General features: G+C 40.9%; 1 protein-coding gene across 12 annotated transcripts in view; it reads left to right on the top strand.

Annotated features, from left to right (window-relative positions):
* Positions 1–25,414, top strand: part of ptpn5 (protein tyrosine phosphatase non-receptor type 5) — a 245,750-nt gene that overhangs the window by 203,855 nt on the left and 16,481 nt on the right. For all 12 annotated transcript variants that reach the window (XM_072592038.1, XM_072592040.1, XM_072592036.1 and 9 more), the window contains 4 exons: positions 10,203–10,298; positions 16,974–17,272; positions 23,295–23,481; positions 25,204–25,288. In XM_072592038.1, coding sequence (XP_072448139.1) covers positions 10,203–10,298; positions 16,974–17,272; positions 23,295–23,481; positions 25,204–25,288 — 667 coding nt within the window. The remainder of the gene's footprint in view (positions 1–10,202; positions 10,299–16,973; positions 17,273–23,294; positions 23,482–25,203; positions 25,289–25,414) is intronic.

Raw genomic sequence — 25,414 nt, 5'->3', positions numbered from 1 at the left:
AAAATATTTTTTATTCACTTGTGAGATGTAGACATCGCTGGCTGGCCATCACTTTTTATTGTCCATTCCTAGCTGTTCTTCAGAAGACGGTGGTACGCTACCTTTTTGAACCGCTGCAGTCCAGGTTCTGTAAGGTGGCCCAAAATTCCCCTTAGGGAGGGAATTCAAGGATTTTGACCCAACGACCGTGAAAGAACGGTAATATATTTCCAAGTCAGGATAGTGAGTGTTTGGAGAGAAACTTGCAGGTGGTGGTGTTCCCATTATCTGCTGCCCTTGTTCTTGTTGATGGAAGTGGTTGTTGGTTTGGAAGGTGCTGTATAAGGATCTTTTGTGAATTTCTGCAGTGCATCTTGTAGATAGTAGTAGCAGTGTCAGTTGTGGAATGTGTGGATGCCTGTGGATATGGTGCCAATGAAATGGACTGCTTTATCCTGGATAGTGTCAAGCTTCTTGAGTGTTATTGGAGCTACACCCATCCAGGCAAGTGGAGTATCCCATCACACTCCTGACTTGTGCCTTGTAGATGATGGGCAGGCTCTGGGGAGTCAGGATGTGAGTTACTTATTGCAGTACTCCGAGCCTCTGACCTGCTCGTGTAGCCACTGTGATTTTGTGTTGAGTCCAGTTGAGTTCCTGGTCAATGATAACCTCCAGGATGTTGATAGTGGGGGATTCAGTGAAGGTAACACTATTGAATGTCAAGGGGCAGTGGTTAGATTGTCCCCTGTTGGTGATGGTCATAGCCAGGCATTTGTGTGGTGCAAATGTTATTTACCATTGTCGGCCCAAGCCTGGATATTGTCCAGGTTTTGTTGCATTTAGATATAGACTGCTTCAGTATCTGAGGAGTTGTGAATGGCGCTGAACATTGTGCAATCATCGGCGAACATCCCCACTTCTGACCTTATGATGGAGGGAGGATCATTGATGAAACAGCTGAAGATGATTGCACCTAGGACACCAGCCTGAGGAACTCCTGCAGAGATGTCCTGGAGCTGAGATGACTGACCTCCAACATACAAGACCATCTTCCTATGTGACAGGTATGACCAATCAGTGGAGAGTGTGTCCCTGATACCCATTGATTCCAGTTTTGCTGGGGCTCCTTAATGCCACACTTGGTCAAATAGCAAGGGCTGTCACTGTCACTGACCTCTGGAATTCAGCTGTTTTGTCCATGGTTGAACCAAGACAATAATGAGGTCAGGAGTTGAGTGGTTCTGGTGAAAACTGGGCATCACTGAGCAGCTTGTTTCTGAGCTAGTGCTGCTTGATAGCACTGTTGATGTCACCTTTCATCACTTTACTGATGATTGAGAGTAGACTGATGGAAAATTTATTGTAAGGGGAATTGAATGCAAAATAAGTCATTTTTCTTCAGTTATACAAAGCAGCGGTGAGACAATATGCGGAGTATTATGCAATGTATCTTTCACCTGGTTTAAGAAAATATGTAACTGCATTGGAAGCAGGTCAGAGTAGATTTATCAGTCTAATACCTAAAATGAATAAGTTGTCTTATGAGGAAATGTTCAACAGACTGGGCTTATATGTGTTGTATGGGGAAGACATGACTTGACTGAAACAAAGAGTGGTTCTGACAAGGTGGATGTGGAGAGAATGTTTTCTCTTATGGGAGACTCTAGAATTAAAACCGACTGGTTAAAAAAGTCAGGAGTCATCCATTTCGAGCAGATTCTGTGATTTACCTTTCTCTTCGAGGATTGTGAAGTTTTGAAACTTTTCTTGAGTAGGTGTTAGAAGGCGAGTCCTTGAATATCTTTAAGACAGAGGTAGACAGGTACTTGATAAACAAGGGGGTGACTGGGAAAAGGCTGGAATGCAGATTTGAGGTTACAACCAAATCAAATGTGGAGCAACTTCAAAGAATTAAGTGACCTACTTATGTTCCTTTGTTTGTATATTTGCTCTTGTTTTAAATGTGGGCAAAATGGACAATTTCCCACCTTTCATGACCTAATGCACAATGCCTGTCCTTTTTCACGACTTCCTTAAATAAATCCTGAATAGATACTTCCTATTTAAACTACAGTTAAAATTGTGGATCTCTCATTCTTATCCTGGCCTCAAAAACCATCTTTCTATTGTATTTCTGTTAGTCTGTCTGCGTTAGCTCTTAAAATATTCCTTTAGTTATCTTCCTTCTTCCTTGTGACAACCTTAGTGCTCAGTGTATTCAAGGATACATGCCCTATCAAAGGACAGGCAGATGGACCGAGGTGGCAAGGTTGATTTGTTATTAAGAAATAAAATTAAATCAATAGCAAGAAGTGCTATTGAGTCAGAAGGTGTAGAATCTGTGTGGGTAGTGCTGAGTTTGTAACTGTCAGGTGGCACTAGTTTTGAAATTTTTTTGTTCTAGTCTAACTTGATTTGCCTTTCAAATTTCACATTCCCATCAGCCACAGATAACATTGGATTCCTAACAATGACCGCCATTGTTTTCTTCGGCAGCACTTTAAAGTCACACAAGCCTCTGAAAGAAAGGTTTCTCATCACTGTTCTAAAAGTGTGATTCTTAATCTTAAATCCCCAGGTTCTGGATTGGCCAACAAGAGGAAACATCCTTTCCACATCTACTTTGGCAAGACCATTCAGGATCTAAAACACATTAATCAAGTCACATAGATGTTCACAACACAGAAGCAAACCATATAGACCACATCGACCTGCATAAACACTCCTAGTTACCTTCTCAAAAAATTGATTGAACTTGTGAAACACAACTCTCCTTTAACAAGTAAGACCATAAGACCATTACTCATAGGAGCGGAGGTAAGGTCATTCGGCCCATCGAGTCCACTCCGCCATTCAATCATGGCTGATAGGCATTTCAACTCCACTTACCCGCATTCTCCCTGTAGCCCTTAATTCCTTGTGACATCAAGAATTTATCAATTTCTGCCTTGAAGACATTTAACGTCCCAGCCTCCATTGCACTCTGCAGCAATGAATTCCACAGGCCCACCACTCTCTGGCTGAAGAAATGTCTCCGCATTTCTGTTCTGAATTTACCCCCTCTAATTCTAAGGCTGTGTCCACGGGTCCTAGTCTCCTCGCCTAATGGAAACAATTTCCTAATGTCCACCCTCTCCAACCATGTATTATCTTGTAAGTTTCTATTAGATCTCCCCTTAATCTTCTAAACTCCAATGAATACAATCCCAGGATCCTCAGCCGTACCTCGTATGTTAGACCTACCATTCCAGGGATCATCCGTGTGAATCTCCGCTGGACACGTTCCAGTGCCAGTATGTCCTTCCTGAGGTGTGGGGACCAAAACTGGACACAGTACTCCAAATGGGGCCTAACCAGAGCTTTATAAAGTCTCAGTAGCACAACGATGCTTTTATATTCCAACCCTCTTGAGATAATTGACAACATTGCATTCGCTTTCTTAATCACAGACTCAACCTGCATGTTTACCTTTAGAGAATCCTCAGCTAGCACTCCCAGATCCCTCTGTACTTTGGGGCTTTATGAATTTTCTCACCGTTTAGAAAGTAGTCCATGCTTGCATTCTTTTTTCCAAAGTGCAAGACCTCGCATTTGCTCACATTGAATTCCATCAGCCATTTCCTGGACCATTCTTCCAAACTGTCTAGATCCTTCTGCAGCCTCCCCACTTCCTCAGTACTACCTGCCTGTCCACCTAATTTTGTATCATCTGCAAACTTCACTAGAATGCCCCCAGTCCCTTCATACAGATCATTAATATATAATGTGAACAGCTGCGGCCCTAACACTGAACCCTGCGGGACACCGCTTGTCACCGGCTGCCATTCCAAAAAAGAACCTTTTATCCCAACTCTCTGCCTTCTGTCAGACAGCCAATCCTCAATCCATACCAGTGGCTCACCTTGAACACCATGGGCCCTCACCTTGCTTAGCAGCCTCCCGTGTGGCACCTTATCAAAGGCCTTTTGGAAGTCTAGGTAGACCACATCCACTGGGTTTCCCCAGTCTAACCTACTTGTCACCTCTTCAAAGAACTCCAACAGGTTTGTCAGGCATGACCTCCCCTTACTAAATCCATGTTGACTTGTTCTAATCTGACCCTGCTCTTACAAGAATTTAGAAACCTCATCCTTAATGATGGATTCTAGAATTTTACCAACAACCAAGGTTAGGCTAATTGGCCTATAATTTTCCATCTTTTGTCTTGATCCTTTCTTGAACAAGGGGGTTACAACAGCGATCTTCCAATCATCCGGGACTTTCCTTGACTCCAGTGACTTTTGAAAGATCTCAACCAATGCCTCTGCTATTTCCTCAGCCACCTCCCTCAGAACTCTTGAATGTAGCCCGTCGGGGCCAGGAGATTTATCAATTTTAAGACTTTTAGCTTTTCTAGCACTTTCTCTTTTGTAATGGCAACCATACTCAATTCAGCCCCCTGACTCCCTCAACTCAGCCCCCTGACTCCCAGGGATATCCCTGATTAATCTCTATCTCTCCAAGTGCAGATATATTCTATCGCTCAGATTCTTACTCATAACTTTCCCACAATTAAGGTTAGACTATCTGGCCTGTAATTTTTTATCTCTCTGACTTGAACAATGTGATAACATTAGCTGTCCTCCAGTCCTCTGATCCCTCACTTGTGACTAGAGAAGATTTTCAAAGTTAATGCCTCGCCCCCGGTATCTCCTCTGTGCCTCCATTAACCTTCTGGGATACATTTCTTACGGGCCTGTAGATCTATCCACTTTTAAAGCTGCTAATCCCTCTACTGCCTCTTTTCCCTCTCCCTCTGTTAATTTATTCTCATCATTCCTCATAATTTCAGACAATTTCCATTGCCTGACTTGATGTTGGGTGATCTAGCATTGGAACGTTGCAACACAAAAAGAAACCATTCAGCTGATTGCGTGTCTGGATCAGCTGAAAAGCACCCATCCTCGTGCCATCTTCAAGCACCTGCTGTGCAGCATTGCGGGCGACAATGCTTCAGGTAGAGATCCAGGTATCACCTAAACGAGTTGAGATTTTGTGCCTCTCTCACCAAAATGCAAATTCTAGACATCCACCACCCTCTGGGGTTTCCTTATGCCCTTCCATCCTAATATCGATCAGCTTAAAACTGTGTCCCCTGTTAACAGGCCTTCCCACGAAGGGGAGCCAAATCTTGTCTACTCTATCTATGCTCTTCATACCCTTGTACTGTATACTTTAGTTAAGTCATCACCTCAGCCTCCTCCATTCTAAACTTGGCAGCCACAGCCTATCCAATCTTTGTTCCACCTTCAAGCCTGGGAACAGCCTTGTAAATCTCCTCTGTATTGTCTCCAACACAATAATGTAAGACCTGTAATGTGGTGACCCGAGCTGTACACAGAGTTCCAGCCTTGGTCTGACCTGTGTTTGTACAATTCTACAATACGTTCCTGCTTTTGTAATGTACACCTTGTTCAACAAAGGAAAACATTTCACATGGTCCCTTGATCATTTTATCCACCTGTTCAGTTACCTTCAACAACCTGTAAATATGCACTCCAAGGGTCTTTACTCCCTCTACCCTCCTAACTTTCTTCCGTTTATTGGGCATTCCCTAGCTTTGATTGGCCCATATACATTATTTCTCACTTTTTCAGATTGAATTCAATCTGACACTGTTCTGCCTGTTCAACCAAACAATTATGGATCTCTTTCTCAAATTAACAGCTATCTTCTTCACTACCTGGCCAATTGGTATGTCATCTGCAAATTTTCTAATCATGTCTCCCACATTTAGGCCCAAATGGTTAATATGTATAACTAATAGGAAGGGACCCAACACTGAGCTCTATAGAACATCACTGAAAACTCTTTCCCATTCATAAAGACCATCCTTCAACCATTATGCCTTGTTACTTGTCACTGAACCAATTTTGGGTACAACTTGCCCCATTCCCCTGTATTCCATGGGATTTTATTTGTTCATGCCATGACACTGCCTTCATCAATCCTCCTTGTTACTTCTAAAAGTTCAATTATGTAACTTAGTGTAACTTTTCCTACACAAAACCAGACTACCCCGATTAATCTGTACCTTTCAAAGTGACAGTTTATTCTGTAACTCAGAACAGATTCTAGAAATTTCCCTCCCCCTCCCCCGACCAGCCTATATAATTTGGCCTCACCCCGACCTTTTTTAAACAATGGAACAATGTTCAGTTACTTGTAATCCTCTGACACCTCACCTGTTTCTAGTGAGAGTTGAAAAGGATCTTTACAGTATCCATTATTTCCTCCTTGGCTTCCTTTTAACAACCTGATACAATCCAGCAAATCCTGGTAATTTATTCACCTTCAGGCATATCAGTTTCTCTAAGACCTCCTCTTGCTTTGCATTCTTGTACTAACTATTTCACTCTCCTCCTTAACTAAATACCTTCTCCTTTATGAAGACGGAGGCAAAGTATTAATCTTCTTCATATTATCATAATTTATCTATTACATCTCTTAGATAGACTCTGTCATTGCCTTACTTAAAATGTTGTTCTAAACATTGCAAAAATTGCTTTTCCTTGATTTAACCTTGTCAATATTTTCTAATTTCCTCTATTTGCTTTCTTAATTTTCTTTTTAATTACCCCTGTACATTTTTTGCATGTTGCAGCTTTCCCTTAAACTGTGTTTTTCTGGATAACCAGGTACTCTAGATTTAGCAATACTACCCTTTTTCAAGACTGGGACAAGATGTCCACGGCTTTCCACTGACTCAAATTGGATTTCCATTCAAGTGGCTGTATCACGTCCAACTTCACCACATCACTTTTCAGCTTCTTAAAACTTGTCTTCCCCCAAATTAGAATTTTCAATTATGTTCTATCTTTCAACTTTTCCGTAATTATGCTAAATCTAACTGTAATATAGTCACTGTCTCCAAAACGGTCACTTAGTGTGACTTCATCCACTTTTTCAACTTAATTTCCTAAACTAAATAAGGAATTGTATGCCTCCCATTGGTCTTGTTAGGTGCTGGCTCAGAAAGTTCTCTGGAATGTAATTTAAGAGTTTGTGTCCTCTGTACGTTTCACAGTGCTTATATCCCAGTTGATGGAGCGTGGTTGAAGTTCCCAAGTATTTTTGCCCTATTGTTTTGCACTCAGAAATCTACCTGCACGTTCCTTCTTCCATCTTCCTTGCACCACTTGTGGTCTATAATATGCTCTGAATAGTGTGGCTTCCCTTTCTTATTTCTGACCTCAACCCATTTCGCCTAACTTGATAATTCATTTAGTACATCATCCCTCTTCATAGCTGGAACTGTTTCTTTAACCAATGACGTTACGCTCCCACATTTTTTCTATCCTACTCTCCATCCTGCCTGAAGACTCTACATGCAGGGTCTTAGAGAAACTGCCATTATTGCCTCTTTTTTGAGCCACATTTCTATTATAGCACTGCCTTTAGGATTCTGTCATGGTTTGAAACAATGGAATGGATATTTCAGACAGCAGTTGAGAATCATCACATTGCTGTGCAGCCGGATCAGTTAATGATAGAACATTGCCTTTCCTCAAGGACATTAGTGAAATAATTGGGTTTTTATATCATGGTCAACATTAATGAAAGTAGGCTTAATTTCACATTTACTAACTGAATTTAAATTCCACTTGCTTTCATTGTTAACCCACATTTGCTCTCAGCACATGAATCCATGTGTTGATAGCATAATGCTGAGCCTCTGGGATATTAGGCCCTAAACTTAACATTACATGTTCGATAGATTCAAGATCAGTTCCTGCGGATTGGAGGGTGGCTAATGTTACACCACTTTTTAAGAAAGGAGCGAGAGAGAACGCAGGAAATTATAGACCAGTTAGTCTGACCTCAGTGGTGGGAAAGATGCTGGAGTCAATTATAAAGGATGAAATTACGACACATCTGGATAGCAGTAACAGGATAGGTCAGGGTCAACATGGATTTATGAAGGGGAAATCATGCTTGACTAATCTTCTAGAATTTTTTGAGGATGTAACTCTGAAGATGGACAAGGGAGATCCAATGGATGTAGTGTACCTGGACTTTCAGAAAGCCTTTGATAAAGTCCCACATACGAGGTCAGTGTGCAAAATTAGGACGCATGGTATTGGGGGCAAAATACTGACTTGGATTGAAAATTAGTTGGCTGACAGGAAACAAAGAGTAGTGATAAACAGCTCCATTTCGGAATGGCAGGCGGTGACCATTGGGGTACCGCAGGGATCAGTGCTGGGACCGCAGTGTTTTACAATATATATTAATGATATAGAAGATGGTATTAATAGTAACATTAGCAAATTTGCAGATGATACAAAGCTGGGTGGCAGGGTGAAATGTGAGGAGGATGTTAGGAGATTACAGGGTGACCTGGGCAGGTTAGGTGAGTGGTCAGATGCATGGCAGATGCAGCTTAATGTGGATAAATGTATGGTTAACCACTTTGGTGACAAGAACAGGAAGGCAGATTACTATCTAAATGAAATCAATTTAGGTAAAGGGGCAGTACAAAGAGATCTGGGTGTTCTTGTACACCAGTCAATGAAGGCAAGCATGCAGGTACAGCAGGTAGTGAAGAAGGCTAATAGCATGCTGGCCTTCATAACAAGATGGATTGAGTATAGAAGCAAAGAGGTTCTTCTGCAGCTGTACAGGGCCCTGGTGAGACTGCACCTGGAATATTGTGTGCAGTTCTGGTCTCCAAATTTGAGGAAAGACATTCTGGCTATTGAGGGAGTGCAGCGTAGGTTCACGAGGTCAATTCCCGGAATGGCGGGACTATCTTATGTTGAAAGATTGGAGCGATGGGCTTGTATGCCCTTGAGTTTAGAAGACTGAGAGGAGATCTGATTGAGACGTATAAGATTATTAAAGCATTGAACACTCTGGAGGCAGGAAACATGTTTCCGCTGATGGGTGAGTCCCGGACCAGAGGACGCAGCTTAAAAATAAGGGGTAAGCCATTTAGGACAAAGATGAGGAGAAACTTCTTCACCCAGAGAGTGGTGGATGTGTGGAATGCTCTGCCCCAGAAGGCAGTGGAGGCCCAGTCTCTGGGTTCGCTTAAGAAAGAGTTGGATAGAGCTCTCAAGGATAGTGGAATCGAGGGTTATGGGGATAAGGCAGGAACAGGATACTGATTGAGGATGATCGGCCATGATCATAATGAATGGTGGTGCAGGCTTGAAGGGCAGAATGGCCTAGTCCTGCACCTATTGTCTATTTATAAGTGTCTTGATGGTAAAAGCTAAGAAAATATTTCCCTGGCTACAGAGAATAGAACAAGGAATTTGTTTTTAATTCAGTCACGGACTATGGGTGTCACTGGCTATGCCAACATTTATCACCCATCCTTATTTGCTCAGAGGTCAGTTAAGAGTCAACCAGATTGCTGTGGGTCTGGGGTCACATGTAGGCCAGACCAAGTAAGGATGGTAGTTTCCTTCCTTAAAGGACACTAGTGAACCAGATGGGTTTTTCCTGACAATCAACAATGGTTTCATGGTTATCACTAGACCCTTCATTTCAGATTCTTTATTGAATTCAAATTCCAACCATCTCTTGTAACAGGATTTAAACCTCAGTCCCAAGAATATTAAATGAGTTTCTGGATTAATAGTCTAACAATAATACTACTAGGCCATTGCCTCCCCTGTAGGGATGACACTCTCAGAAAAAGGTGTGTGCAATGGAGAATGGAGATGAGCAGACATTTCTTGACACAGGTTTATGAATGTTAGGAATTCTTTAGCCTAGAGAGCTATGGTGGTTCAATCAATAAATATATTCAAGGCAAAAAAGTTGATAGCTCTCTGGGTATTAAGGGCTTTGGAATAGTGCAGGAAATTGGTGTTAAGGTAGAGGGTCAACCATAATCACATTAAATAGCATAACTGGCTCAAAGGGCCAAATAGTCTCCTACTCCTGCTACTGCTGACATTCCTATGACTGAATGGATGATGGGCCTTATTACAACAAAGAAGGAAACTGAAGTAATTTCCTAACATGGTAGTAAAGAAACGTGTCAAGAAAAATGCACCTGTTTTCTCTTCCATATAGTTTGTCTCCCTACACATTCAAGCACAACAATCTTTCTAGGTATTTTTATTGGTAAAATCAGAAGATTCAGGTAAGAAAATGAAAAATATGTGTGTATATCGCTGTTTGGCTGCTGTTCATTTTTATGCTCAATGAACTTTTATTTCCTCCAGGATCTCTTGCCTCTGCAGCAAGGATTTTGGGATACAGAGAGTTGCTGCCCTCTCCTGGCAACAGCTATACTGGGAACTGTGCTGACAGGCTCCGGGGTGAGTTTAACATTCTGTAACAAAACTGTATGAATCTATGGTGCTCCTAACTTTGATGTTAGTTCGTGTTGCAAAAATTACAAAAGACTGCAGCACCTACAAAGAAAGTTTTCTTAAAAAAGGAGATTCAGTTGCAACTTTCAAAGCAGAAGTGTATAAATATTTGAAAGAGAGAATCATAGGGAAGTGAAACTAATGGATAGTCTTTTACAGGTGACATAGGCACAATGCATTGAGAGACTTCCTTCTGTGTTCTGCAGAATGAACGAATCTACTTGGTCCCTCATTTCACTGCTGCTCCCCTGACTATTCCTACTTTCCAGTTCTTGACTTGCGGTTCTGCAAATTTCAGGACTTCAGATATATGGCATATTCAAGTGTTTTCTGACTGTAATGAAGGTTTCTGTCCCTACTACCCTTTCTGAAAGGGTGCTACAAGGATGCTGTGTGCTAAGAATTGTGCTTAAATTGACACCAATTTAAGATTACATGATTTAACCTACAAGACACGTTACCTATTTTTGATCAAACTGCATAGACGTGTTGTGGCACAACTTCAGGGCAGGTAGGATTTGAAACTGTACTTCTGGACCAGAGATATAGATACTACTACAAGAGCCCCAAATTCACTTTTGTTGCGGCTCAGGTGAATCCCCATTTGATTCCCATCACATATGATTAAGCACAACTAATATACATTTAACAAGGCAAAGTATAAATTAGGAAATTGGAGTAGCATATCGTAAGTCTAGTATAGCAATCATGAGAAACTTTAATCATCATATTGATCGGATAAACCAAATTTGCAATAATAATTGGGAGGATGAAGATATGCAAGATTTGTCTCAATTGTTACATTGACGAACCAATTCAATCCTGGAGGAAAATGTGCCTTGAGACAAGAGTGGCATAATGTGATATATTTTTTTCATGAAATTGACAGCAGCTTGGTTAAGTCCAAAACAAGGGTGCTAAATTTAAATTCTTCAACAGCAGAATTGTACTCCAGCACATCATAGCCTGGCATATCCCCCACTCTACCATTACCATTAAGCCAGAGGATCAATCCTTGTTCAGTGGAACGTGCAGGAAGGCATGCCTGGAGCTGCACCAGGAAGACAAAAATTTAGTCTCAACATAGTAAAGCTGTAAAACAAGACGACTAATGAATGACAGTGGACAATTAAACAACAGAACTTTCACAAGTATCCCCATCCTCAATAATGGAAGAGCTCAGCACATCAATGCAACACATTAGGCAATAATCTACAACCAGAAGTGCTAAGTGCATGACCAATCTCTACCTCCCTCAAAAGGCATCACAGATTCCAGTCTTCAGCCAGTTCAATTCACTTTAATCCACGTGATAACAAGAAACAGCTGGAGTCCTGAGATATTGTAAATGCTACTGACTTGACAATATTTCGGCAATAAGACTGAAGATTTGTGCTCCAGAGCATGCTAGTAACCAGGCCAGTTCTAGTCAGCTACAACACCGGTGTGTGGAAAGTTGCCCAAGTATGTCCTGAACATAAATGCAGGACAAATCTAACCCAGCTAGTTACTGAACATCAGTCTACACTTGATCATCAGCAAAGTGATAGAAGGTGTCACCAACTCATCCTCCCAATCCTGTCAATCAGCACTTTCTTAGCAATAACCTATTCACCGACACCCCCAGGGTCACTCAGCTCCTGATCTCCATTATAACCTTCATTCAAACATGGACAAAGAGAGGAATTTAAGAGGTAAGGTGAGAGTGACTGTTTTAAATAATATTTTCCAAATTCATGACTACTATCATCTAGAAGGGTAAGAGCGGTAGCTACATGGAACACCACCATGTTCGAGGTCCCCTTCAAGCCACTCACCATTCTGACATGGAATTGTATCACCATTGGGTTCAATGGCTTGTAGTCACACAAATTTATGCCAGGCCTCTCCTGGTATGAATCAAAGGTACAGGATCTGAACTGACAGTGAATAACAGTGGTAATGTATCAGAAAGGCCAAAAAAACTTACATCCAGCTACAATGCTTACATGAGCTGCAACCCAACACACAAGACTGTGCACTGCTGCACCTGAGCACAACACATAACACTGCTTACCCCACTATTCCCTGAAGCTTGCTTGGCATCCACCTCAAGTTGCTTACCATCCTGACATTACACATTCTCCTACACCCTCGACACTTCTCATCCTCTCATTCTCCCTCTTGACAGTAATCATATCCCTGCACTCCCGTAAATGCTTACTCTTTCTCAACATTGCTCCCCCTTTACAATCTTCCTGATAATAATTGGGAACTGAATGTCTAATGAAAATGAGGAATGTAAAGCATTTATTTTAAATCTAGTACTGGAGATATTAATGGGACTAAATGGCACAAAATCTACTGGACCTGATGACCGATATCCTAATGTTTTAAAAGAGGCAGTTACAGAAATAGTGGATGCATTGAGTTTGGTTTTCCCAAATTCATTAGACATTTGAAAAATTCCATAAGTTTGGCAGTGTGCATACATACCCGGCTTTTAAGAGAGAGGGGAAGAGGGAAAACAGGAAATCATAGGCCAGTTAGTCTAACAGCAATCATGGGTAAAAAATTAGAATTTAATATTGAGACTTGGTAAAAGAGTACTTCAAAAATTATTAATATGGGTTAGTGAAAGGGTAACTGTGTTTGACAAATGTTTAGCTTGAGGATGTAACTAGTTAGTTGGGTAAGAGAGGCACAGTGGCTGTAGTGTAATTGGATTATTAAATGCACTCATTGAGGTGCCCATAAAAGACTATCTACACATGATTAGGACTCATAGAATGGGTTGGGGTGAAGTGGCACTATAATTATCAAGGATTAAGGATTGGTTCACGGACAGACAGCAACCCAAATCAGTTCTTGGACTATGGCTATTTACAACTTACATCAGAGATTTACTTTAGCGGACTGAGTAATGCATTCACGTTTGCTGCTGATACAAAGTTAGCGAAGTAAATAATGAGGAGAATACAGAGTTGCGATAGATTATGGCCAGTTTGGGTGAGTAGGGAAAAGCCTGTCATGTGGAAAGCAACATGATGAAATGTGAGGCATCCATTTTCAGTAAGCAAACAATAGGGAAAAAAATGAATTTTTTTTTACATTGTGAAAAGCTGAGAGATACTTGCTTATGGGGTAACCTGAGTAATATTGGACATCTGTCAGAGAAATTTAACATGCAGGTACTACTAGTAATTGGAAAAGAAAGGGGTTTATTAGTTTTTGTCATAAACACATTAAAGAAGTCTTTTCATAATTATAGAGGGCATTGGTGGGTACCATTTTGAACTCCTTGCCTAAGAAAGGACATACTTGACCCAGAGGGACTGCAGTGCAAACGTATCAGACCAGTTCCTGAGAATTTGTCCTATTAGGAGACATTGAGCAGACAAGATCTATATTCTTTGTAGTTTAGAAGAATGAGAGGTGGTTCAATTGAAACATAAAATTCTTAAGGAATTTCATAGGTTAAAGAAAATGTTTTCCCTGGATGAGAAATCTAGAGCATGAGTTCACAGTTTCATAATAAGGGATCAGTCCTGTTGGACTAAGATTAGGAGAAATGTCTTGAATCAAAGTATTGTGAATACAGAGACCATAGGATGCTGAGTCATTAAATATTTTCAGGATGGAGGGTGATAGAATTTTGGCTGGTAAGGAAAGTGAGGGATATGGAGAAAATTCAGAAAGGTGGAGTTGAGGGAGAAGATTCACCATGATATTGTAGGATGGAGAAGTGAGTTTATAAGGGTCAAATAACATCGTTTTGTTCTTATTTCTCATGATTATTTGTTTCACTAAAGAAGGTCTCACCAGCCAGGAAAAGACAACCTATTTGACTGACACCACATTTACACCTTTGAACATTCACTTCTTCCATCATACATACACCATGGCTGTTGGTTATACCATCTACACCAACCTGCCAAGGCTTCTTATCATCTTCCAAATCTGAAACCTATCAAAGAACAAAGACTTTTGTTTACAGGTTTATTTACATTTCAATTAAATGAACTGCAGATGCTGGAAATCAGAAACTAAAACAGAAATTGCTAGAAAGCTTCAGCAGGTCTGGCAGTAGCTATGGAATGAAATCAAAGTTAACATTTCAAGTTCAGAGACCCTTCCTCAGAACTGATGGTAGCTTGGGAAAAAGTTGGGGTTTTTTTGCAGAAGATTGGGTGAGGGGACAGGGTAAGGAGTGAACAATAGAGGAGATAGAGCCCGAAGTGAGAGAAGAACAGTGGGGAAGACAACTGATTGGATAATGAACAGCTTAAGAAAATGAATAGTTGTAAGTGGACAATTAGTGGTTAACGATGGGTGGTGTGTAAGAGCAGACCATGTGATATCAAGGCCTGGTGTGTGGGTCAACGCAAGCTGGAAGAATAGCACTTCATTTTCTGCTTGGCACCTCTATAGCCTTCTGAACTCAATATCAAGTTCAACAAGTTTAGGCTTGAGACAACTTCTCCCATGTCTTTCTCCCAACCCCCACACACCAGGCTCTGTTATCACATGGTCTGCTACTACAACACGGGTTCAATTTCCACACTGGCTAAGGTTACCATAACACTTACTCCTTCTCATACCTTCCCCTTACCTAAGGCATGGGGACGCTCAGGTTAGACCACACCAGTTGTCTCACACAACACACACACACACATACACACACACACACACACACACACACACACACACACACACACACACACACACTCTGTCTCTCTCTCTCTCTCTCTCTGATGAGAGACAGTCCTGTGGTCCTCTGGGATTATGGTGACTTTACTAATAAGCTCAGGAGCTGAGTGGCCTTGATACAAGTAGTACTTTCTTTACTACAACTGCTTCTAACAACCAGAGTCCATTGCCAACTAACATGAACTCTTTTCTGATACAGTACAATATGTTGTTTCTATCTTCACACTGGTATTGTTAGGAGTGTCCTGAGAAGTATGAGGAGACAAGCTTCAACAAAATGTGTCATTTCTCACTAATACTCAAGATCTGTATTACCAAATGACAACAGAAGATAATATATGATGCTCCTCCTGATCTGTAATCATATTTTGGCAGAAGATTCAACCACAGCCCCATCCCAAGAAAAAGATCTGAAAACTGTATTTCTTCAAAGTTTATTTGGATCTTCCATCCAAGTTACACCAAGACAGAAGAACTCCATAGAAATTTAAGATCATGTTAATTCCTGATGAAGGTTTATACTCGAAACATCAATTCTCCTGCTCTTTGGATGCCGCCTGACCTGCTGTGCTTTTCAAGCACCACACTCTCCACCCTGATCCCCAGCATCTGCAGTCCTCATTTTCTCCTTATTTACTGACAGCCAGCCTAACTAATTTCATGCACTGTCAAGTCAAAGAAACACTTCAAAGTTGGAGGGTGAAATCAGGGAAGTTTTGTCATTTTACAATAGGCATAAAATCAGATCAATGCTGATATTGTGCTCATCAAAGCAAGCACTTTACAATTCAGGTCCCTGATATCAGATGAATGGAGATGGGGATAAATAGGGATATAGTATATTCTCTTCTAAATGTGAACTATTGTTGATTGAGCCTCATTTTGGCAGTAGGAACCTTTAGCACATGTACAACATGAATTGGATACACTGGCTTTTGACTTCTAGATTTCTGCTCAGACAGAGAATATAATCTATTCCCCACTTAGATGAAGTATTGGAAAGAATTCCAATCTCTGACAGACTTGGTTTCAGCAAAATTAACCTTATTTTCCACTCATAAATGCTTGTATTCAGAACTCCATCACATAGTAGAATGAAGGACATTGTAATTGTATGGTGCTTCAGCTATATAATGTCACTTTTAATAGTTAAAAACTGTGTACCTTTCCTATCACAATGTTTCCTCATTTTCATGGTGTGATATTGGTTTTTAGAATCTTGTTAATATTTGACTTGTTTTCAAGAAAGCATTTGATGTAAGTTTAAATGACTGGGTTAGCTACTTGGGTAATGAATTGCTGAATGTTGGATTTATGATACATCCTGCATAGGTTGAGTTCAGAAGAAGAGAAGTTGAGTTTTTAAAAAAAAAATTATGTAAGTCTCCAGTGGGCGAGGGTTGGTAGAAATTTCTGGTCTGTCAGAATTGCAAATGAGTGTTCGGCCCACCAGAGATAGAAAGAAGTGTTAAGTTGTTTTAGCAGTTGAAAGAGAAGGGCTGGAAAGAATAATTTGAATCATGAGGAGTTAAGATTCTTTTCTGGGATTGAGTGACTAAAGGATATTTCTGGAAAAAGGTTTGAATCTTTCCTTTTGTTGTTTATATTAAGATATTTTTAAATTGTCACAAATATATATGTGGCTTGATTTATTTTCTGTGTAATACACACACATTCTTTTGTGAAAAGATCATTGACGGCCTTGTATGAATATGTTCAGTGACTGATCACTATGGTAACTAAACTGCAAACATAACACTTGTGATTGATCAAGCCAGGTTTCACTTTAAGCTGTAACTTGTCTGGTACTCCAATCAGCTGGGGTCATCACAATGTACATCAAGAGCAAAGGAAAGTATAGATGATGCTGTTGTTTTTAAAGCAGACATATCTCAACAAATTGCCTAAAAAGAAACTGTTCTTCATTCTCAGATCCTCTATTGTCTGAAAACAGTCATCCGCCAATTCTCATCAGAGGCAAGGCGTCAGTCAATGAGTCGACAACCCTCCTTTACCTATTCAGAATGGTCTGAAGAAAAGATGGATGAAATCATTGATGCAGTACCTCAAGACCATGAGCAGGATGATATTGAGGGTCAAGTCTTTTTACAGTCTGAGAGTCCGGAACAGGTAGAAAGCCTGGTTCAGGGCCTTGAGAGCTCCACTGATTCAGCATCAGAGTCAGTGGATCAGTCTACACTTGCCGTTAAACCAGTTGGACTTCAGGAGAGGTAAGCTTTCAATGGTTCTGTTTATGAAAGGATATTAAATATCTGGCTTAGTAAATGCTAAACCTTTGTGCTACAAACATATCAACAAAATTAAACCTCAGTCCACATAGCCTGCTGGAAGCAGATGCTACTTCAGATATTTTGAATTCTACAGGAAAGAAGACCTTCCCCAATACCATGTCCTCTTCCACCACTAACTCCATCACCTTCTTGAGTCTTGTGCCCAGACTGGGCACCTCTGGAGTTGTCAAATCAACTGAGAATGGCATGCACAGGAGTGAGAGATGTAGGGAATCACTTTTTGTTTACCCCTCTGTTGGAATATAAACTGGAAGATGTGCCAGGAGGGCTTTTGCATCTTAAAGATCAAGTAGGATTGTGCCCTTCAGCTGCAGAAGACTTTTGATCAGCGAGATGGATTCTTTAAGAGACAGAGTGGCATCACCTGTCTTTACCCTAAGGAAGAACTGCCAACTGAGGTCTGGTGGATTGGCCTTGCTGTAGTTATTACAAATCTGTGAGGCAGTGCACCCAGAGACATCCAGAAGCCTGCAAACAAGGAGTATCTCTCTCTCTCTCTGAGTGAAAACAACAAACCTAAAGACTTTGAAAGAAGGAATTTCCATACGAGAAAAGCCTGGAGTCTATGAAATCTGCTACTGCATGGATGATCAACCATTGCTCTGCAGATAGTGTAAAGTCAAAACCATGAGAAACAACTCTGTGTTTGTAGTCTGGACTCTTGAACTGCAGAATTGGTTTCTCCCTGTGTACATTTTTCCACTCATAATATTTTTTGTCAAACCATCTGCTTTTGTCTGTCTTATGAATATGTGTATGTTTGGGATTGTAAAGGCTTAAGTCATAACTAGCAATTAACTTTTTCTTACTTGCCATTTGTTAAAGAATAAGTTTGTTTACAATAGATTGTTATTTTCCTGTTCATGATGAAATCTGATGTAAATTACTTTTGTCCTACATAGCAGTCAGTCATGAAAATTAAGCATCTTCATTCATCTTCAGTTTGATTAGTTAGTTACACATTTGTGATGATTTATAGAAAATTGGGGCTCAATTATTGGTGCATTCTTCAAAATCAATCTTGACTGAGAACCTAGAGCAACAGAGACTAGGATGTGAGTGAGAACATTGAAGCAAGTATAGGCTGTTCAGCCCCTCAAACTTATTCTGCAGTCCAAAGCTACTTATCAACCTCAATACCATATTGTCATGCTAATATCATATCCCTTGATGTTATGAGTAACTCTTAAATCAACTACTGCCTGTTAATATTGCAATTGTATTTAGATGTGCACCTACAATGTCACGGCTTACAAGATTATAGACCAAGTACTGGAAAACGGGATTAGAATAGTTAGGTGCATTTTTTTCTCCTGGCACAGACATGTGCCAGACATGTGACAGCACAGAAAAAAGAGCCCTTTTTTCTGTGCTGTCCATCTCTAAGACTCTACATCTGTTCATTTTTGTCTTGAACTTGCTTATTAACTTAGATTCCCACTGTCTGGGATAGAGAGATCCAAAGGTTCACCACCCTCTGATGTCATAAATGACATGTCTTACATTCTGCAATTATGTACCTTGTTTCTCGACACCAAAGCAAGAGGAAAAATCATTTCTGCGTCCAAACTATCTCACTCTTTAGATGCTGCGGTTGCCCCTCCTTCTTCTAAACTCCAGAAAATGTAAACTCAGCCTTCTCAATCTCTCCTGATAGAACAGTCCAACCATCCAAAGAATCAGTCTGGTGAATCACTGCTGCACTCCCTTCTTAGGAGCGAGGACCAGAACTGCACACAGTATTCCATGTGCAATCTCATCAGTGCCTTATAAAAAATAAAGTAAGCGTTCTTTCCTCCTATATCCAAAGTCTTTTGCAATAATTCAGGTGAAGATGAAATGGTATTGTCACTGGATTAGTAGTCAGATTCCTAGGTCATGCTCCAGTGACCCAGATTTGAATCCCACCACGGCAGAGGGTAGGATTTAAATTCAGTAGAGGGGGAGAAAGTCAAATGAGAACGATTAAACTATTGTTGAGTGATATACAGTCTGAAGGGAATTTCTGTCGGAGTCATCACCATTAACCTGGATTCCATTAAGTTTCATGGCATCAAATTTACCAAAGGCAAGAAGACATCCAGTTAATGATTATGTATTGCTTCACCCTCAGCTGACGACGCAGTGCTCCTCCATGTTAAACATCACTTAGACAAAACACTGAGAGTGACAAGGGTGGTAGAATGTATTCTGGATGGGAGCCTCCAATATCAATCAATGAGTGGCTTCGCAGCACCACTATGTCTGAATCGGTTGAGTCCTAAAGGACAAAGTTGCTAGACCAGATCTGCGACAGAGAACTAATCTAGTTTTCGCTAATGTATCTGCTCATGACAGTATTGGTAAGAGTGACCACCGCAAAGTCTTCTCTTCATGTTGAGGATATGCTGTATCACATTTTGTGGCACTATCACCTTGTTATGTTGGATAGGACAGACCTAGCATTTTAATACTGAGCATCCATGAGATGCCGTGTGCCATAGCATCAGCAGAATTGCACTCCAAAACAATCTGTGATCTCATTGCTCAGCCAATCCCTCATTAAATTGTTAACATCAAGCCAGGTGTCTATCCCTGGTTCAGTGGAAGAGGCAGGAGGACATGCTAGGAGCAGCACCAGGCATACTAAGAATGAGGTATTAACATGCTAAAGCTACCAAACAGGACTATTTGCACACCTAACAGCAATAAGCAAGTGATAGACAGCACTAAGTGATTCCACAACCAACGGATCGGATCTAAGCTTTGGAGTCTTGCCATGTCCAGACATGAATGGAGTGACCAATTAAACAAGTCTCTGAAGGAGGAAGCTCCAGAAATGTCTTCAACCACAATGATAGGGGATGTTAGCATATCAGTGTAATAGATAAGGCTGAAGCATTTGCAAAGATTTCCAACCAGAGGTGCTAAGTACATCCATCTCTGCATCCTCCAGAGGTTCCCAACACCTCAGATGTTTCAGACAATTTAATTCATTGTGATATCATTGTGACTTTATAAAGCTCTGGTTAAGCCCCATTTGGAGTACTGTGTCTAGTTTTGGTCCCCACACCTCAGGAAGGACATACTGGCACTGGAATGTGTCCAGCGGAGATTCACACGGATGATCCCTGGAATGGTAGGTCTAACATGTGAGGAACGGCTGAGGATCCTGGGATTGTATTCATTGGAGTTTAGAAAATTAAGGGGAGACTTAATAGAGACGTACAAGATAATACATGGCTTGGAAAGGGTGGATGCTAGGAAATTGTTTCCATTAGGTGAGGAGACTAGGACCCGTGGACACAGCCTTAGAATTAGAGGGGGTAAATTCAGAACAGAAATGTGGAGACATTTCTTCAGCCAGAGAGTGGTGGGCCTGTGGAATTCATTGCCGCAGAGTGCAGTGGAGGCCGGGACGCTAAATGTCTTCAAGACAGAGATTGATAGATTCTTGTTGTCTCGGGGAATTAAGGGCTACGGGGAGAATGCGGGTAAGTGGAGTTGAAGTGCCCAGCAGCCATGATTGAATGGCGGAGTGGACTCGATGGGCCGAATGGCCTTACTTCCACTCCTATGTCTTATGGTCTTATGGTCTAAACACTAGATAATCAAAAGCCTTTGGACCCTGACAACATTATGGAAATAGTACTGAAGACTTGCACTCTAGAATTTGTCACTCCCCCAGCTAAGCTGCTCCAGTATAGCTACAACACAGGTATCTAGCTGACCAAGTCAAATGTTGCCCGTGGATGACCTGTACAAAAAAAAAGCAGGAAAAAAACCAAAATGGCTAATTACAGCCTTACTAGTTTGCACTCAATCATCAGTAAAGCGATGGGTGGTATTCTCAACAATGTTACCAATCAGCACTTGCTTTGCAATATATTCACTGATGCCCAATTTGAGTTCCAAAAAGGACAATCAGGTCCTGACCACAATACAGCCTGGATTCAAACAAGGACAAAAGAGTTGAATCTCGAGGTGAGGTGAGAGTGACATTCCTTGGCATCAAGGGTGCATTTGACCAAGTATGGCATCAAAGAGTCCTGACAAAATTAGAGTTAATGGTAGTAGAAGGGAAACATTGCAGTCATACCTGGCATAAAGGAGGATGTTGTGGTTCTGTTCGCCGAGCTGGGAATTTGTCTTGCAAACGTTTCGTCCCCTGTCTAGATGACATCCTCAGTGCTTGGGAGCCTCCTGTGAAGCCTGTGAGGACAAAACGTTTGCAAGACAAATTCCCAGCTCGGCGAACAGAACCACAACAACAAGCACCCGAGCTACAAATCTTCTCCCAAACTTTGAATAAAGGAGGATGTTTGTGGCTGTTGGAGGTCAGTCATCTGAGTTCTTAATGATTGCTACAGGTGTTCCTCAGAGGTCTATCCTTGACCTAATCATCTTCAGCTCCTTTGCCAATGATCTTCTCTCTATCATAAGGTCAGAAGTGGGAATGTTTGCTAATGGTTGTATGATATTAGCTATTTGCAACACATCCGATACGGTCCATGTCCAAATCCAACAAGACATGGACAATGTCCAGTTTTGAGCTGAAAAGTGGCTAGTAACATTTTCACCATACAGTTCCAGACAGTGTCCACCTCCAACCAGAAAGAATTTAATGATCTACCTTTGACATTCAATGACATTATCATTGCTGACTGCCCCATCATGAACTTCCTGTGGGTTACCATTCACCAGAAACTGAATCAGCCTAGCTGTAAAAATGTAAAAACAAAGACAGAAATTGCTGGAAAAACTGAACAGAAAAAAATCAGAGTTAACATTTCAAGTCCAGTGACACTTCTTCAGAACAGGTGGTAGCTTGGAAAAGATTAGTATTTATGCAGAAGGTGAGGTGGGGGATGAGGGTAGGGGGGAGGGGCATGGATTTGGGAGAGTTAAAAGATAGGTGAAGATAGAGATCAACGAAAGAGAAACAGCTGGACAGACAAAGGAGTGGGGAAAGTTCACTCTGTGGGAATGGATAGCTGCTAATGCTGACCATTAGGAGCTGAAAATGGATTGTGTGTGGTAGCAGGCCAAGTGATGACAAGCCCTGGTGTGTGGGTATTGGAGTAAGGATATGGGAGAAGGTGCATCAAGCCCTAAAATCTTTGCTATAAAGTCCAGAAGGCTATATAGTTCCCAAGCAGAAAATGTTGTGCTATATAAATAGTATGGCTACAAGAGTAGGTCAAAGGCTGAGAATCCTATGGCTTGTAGCTCATATCCTGACTCCCCAAAGCCAATCCACCATCTACAAGGCACAAGTCTGGACTGTGATGGAATACTCCCCATTTGCCTGGATGGGAGTGGCTTCATTAACATTCAAGAAGCATGATACCATCCAGGACAGGGCAATTTACTTGACTGGCACCACATCCATTCACTTCCTCCATCACCAAGACACAATCACAGCAGTGTGATCCATTCACAGAATGCACTGCAGATCGTCACCAAAGTTCCTGAGACAGCACCTTCTAAAACCATAAGCACTACCACCTAGAAGGACAAGAGCAGCATATACATGAGAACGTCAGTTGCAAGTTCCCTGCAAGTTACACACCAACCTGTCTTGGAAATAGATTGTTTTTCCCTCAGTCAAAATCCTCGAACCCCTTCTGTAATAGCATCATGTCTGCTTACACAAAGTGGATTGCAGCAATTTAAGAACGCAGCTCACCACCGCCTTCTCAAGGGCAACTCGAAATGGGGAATAAATGCTGGCCCAGCTGGCAAGGCCTCTTGCCTCATAAATTGCTTGCTGCACCTTAGATTGCGGTGACAATCAGCTGCATACAGCTAAATGCTCCAAAATGTACCAGAGAAAAAAAATACGTTAAGTCTTGGGGATCTCCACTGAATACATCACAGTAAAGTATACAAAGCTTCTGGAAATAAGTGACAGCTGTCAAATTGTTTTTGTGAAATTTTATCTTCTCCTTTAACCTTAAAGGAGAGGCTCCAATGTATCCCTTACTCTGGACATGTGTACACCAGGAAGTGAAGAAGCTGATGGGCAGGTGCTATCACCCAGGGAGCAGTCTGCATGGGAATACTTGCAAACAGCATCTAATCTACTCACTTCAGAGATACTGCATGAACGGGCTATGGATTCCTTCTCACTCCAGAGAGAGTTCCTTGTAAGTAGCATCAAGAAATGTGGGATAAGTGTGTAATGCAAAGGAATGTGCACTATGTGTAGTCAGCCTGACTGGGAGTGAATTCATTCAATCGTATTTTTGCATCGTATCAAGTGATCCATCTTCTTAGCACCCAACCTTCACTCAGTATCTGGCCTATGATCAGGACTCAGTCTCCACTCAAAAACTAACCTTGCTCAACTCATTATTTTCCCATTTTTTAATTGCCTTGCCATGCCGAGAACTAACTCAATTTAGATTAAGTTAAAAGAAATTTAATCAACGTGTTAAAAATCAATAGAGAGTTTTTGATAAATAAAGAGAAGCTATTTCTAATGGTGAAGGGTCAATACTCAGAGGGCAAAGATATCCAAGTGGTTGGCAAAAGAACCAAAACAAGAGTAAGTTTTTTTATTCTAATGTAATTTTCTGTGATCTTTAATGCACTGTCTGCAAGTCTGGTAACAACAGCAATCTTTTGAAATGGTTTTAAATAAATTATTTAAGGGGAACGATTTGCTAGGCTTTGGAAAAATGACACTATAATGGAAAGGAATGGACTCTATGTTTCAAAGATCTGGTACAGTATAGTGGACCAAATAGCTTCTGCCTGTATTATTTTGTTATGTTTTTGCAAGGTTTGTGAAGGTTTGTAGCTCAGGTTGAGGTTTAGGGCGTAGGTTTGCTCGCTGCGCTGTAGGTTTGATATCCAGATATTAATTCTGAAAATGTGTTGCAGCGCAGCAGGTCAGGCAGCATCCAAGGAGCAGGAGAATCAACGTTTCAGGCATGAGCCCTTCTTCAGGAATCCTGACAAAGGAGCCTTCCTGAAGAAGGGCTCATGCCAGAAACGTCGATTCTCCTGTTCCTTGGATGCTGCCTGACCTGCTGCACTTTTCCAGCAACATATTTTCAGTTCTGATCTCCAGCATCTGCAGTCCTCACTTTCTCCTAGAAGAATCTATCAATTCTCTCTTCTCACGGAGTATAAATTATTGTTCCCTTTGAGATTTAGTACTCTTGTGAAACTGTTCTATTGTAATGAATACCAAATGAAAAGCTTCAACTGAATGTCTTCAGCAATACTCAAGTTCTGATCTATCAAATCATTATTTGTTAAATCACACTTCAGCAGAAACATTTTAAGAGCTAAGTACATGTTTTTGACTCACGATCTCACTATTCCTTGTTCTGCCCACTTTAAACCTTCCCCATATGGTTTTCATTGGCTGCAAAACTAAACCAAGCAGACAGCCGCTTAATTTATTGTTGTTAAATGCAATGTACATCTGGCATCTTGGAGTATAAAAGCCTTCTTTCGTTTTTGTTCTTTCTCTCTCCAGCCCGTGGTAAAGTGACTTGTTTTCACACTGTGTTTCCCTATGCCATCGTTTTCATTGGGAAGTGTGGCAGCACCATATCTGGAATTCTCAGTTCCTGGGTTAAGATGACATTGCAATGCAGTCAATAAACACTCTGAATGGGAAAGAGAATTTGTTTGATTTGTGTATCCAAGCAGATTATTGTTTGATTTTTTAATCCATGTTTTTTTTAGCTGCTGTATCTTATGGAGTTCAGATCCTCAGATGTCAGAATTAATCACATTATAGTCAATCGTGGCAAATATATGAACTGTGCCTTTTTTTTAGAATATTGCAATTATAATATTTATACAATATTAGTATAATCTTGATCTTCATGCTTTAATTCTCTCGACTGTAGGAAATACCAATGAATTTTGTTGATCCAAAGGAATTTGATATTCCAGGTTTTGGACTGAAGAATCGTTATAAGACAATCCTCCCAAGTAAGTAGATTGCCAAAATGCCAGCATTAAATGTATTGCCAAGTCAGAACATGATCTCTTTTGTTTGTTTGTTTGCCAAAGAGAGCCCCAATTCCCTCACAACAACCATAATGTCAACTTGTAGCT

Source organism: Chiloscyllium punctatum, chromosome 22, assembly GCF_047496795.1.
Source record: "Chiloscyllium punctatum isolate Juve2018m chromosome 22, sChiPun1.3, whole genome shotgun sequence".
Lineage (NCBI taxonomy): Eukaryota > Metazoa > Chordata > Chondrichthyes > Orectolobiformes > Hemiscylliidae > Chiloscyllium > Chiloscyllium punctatum.
Note: the sequence above shows the minus strand (reverse complement) of the source record. Positions and strands in the feature narration are given on the sequence as shown.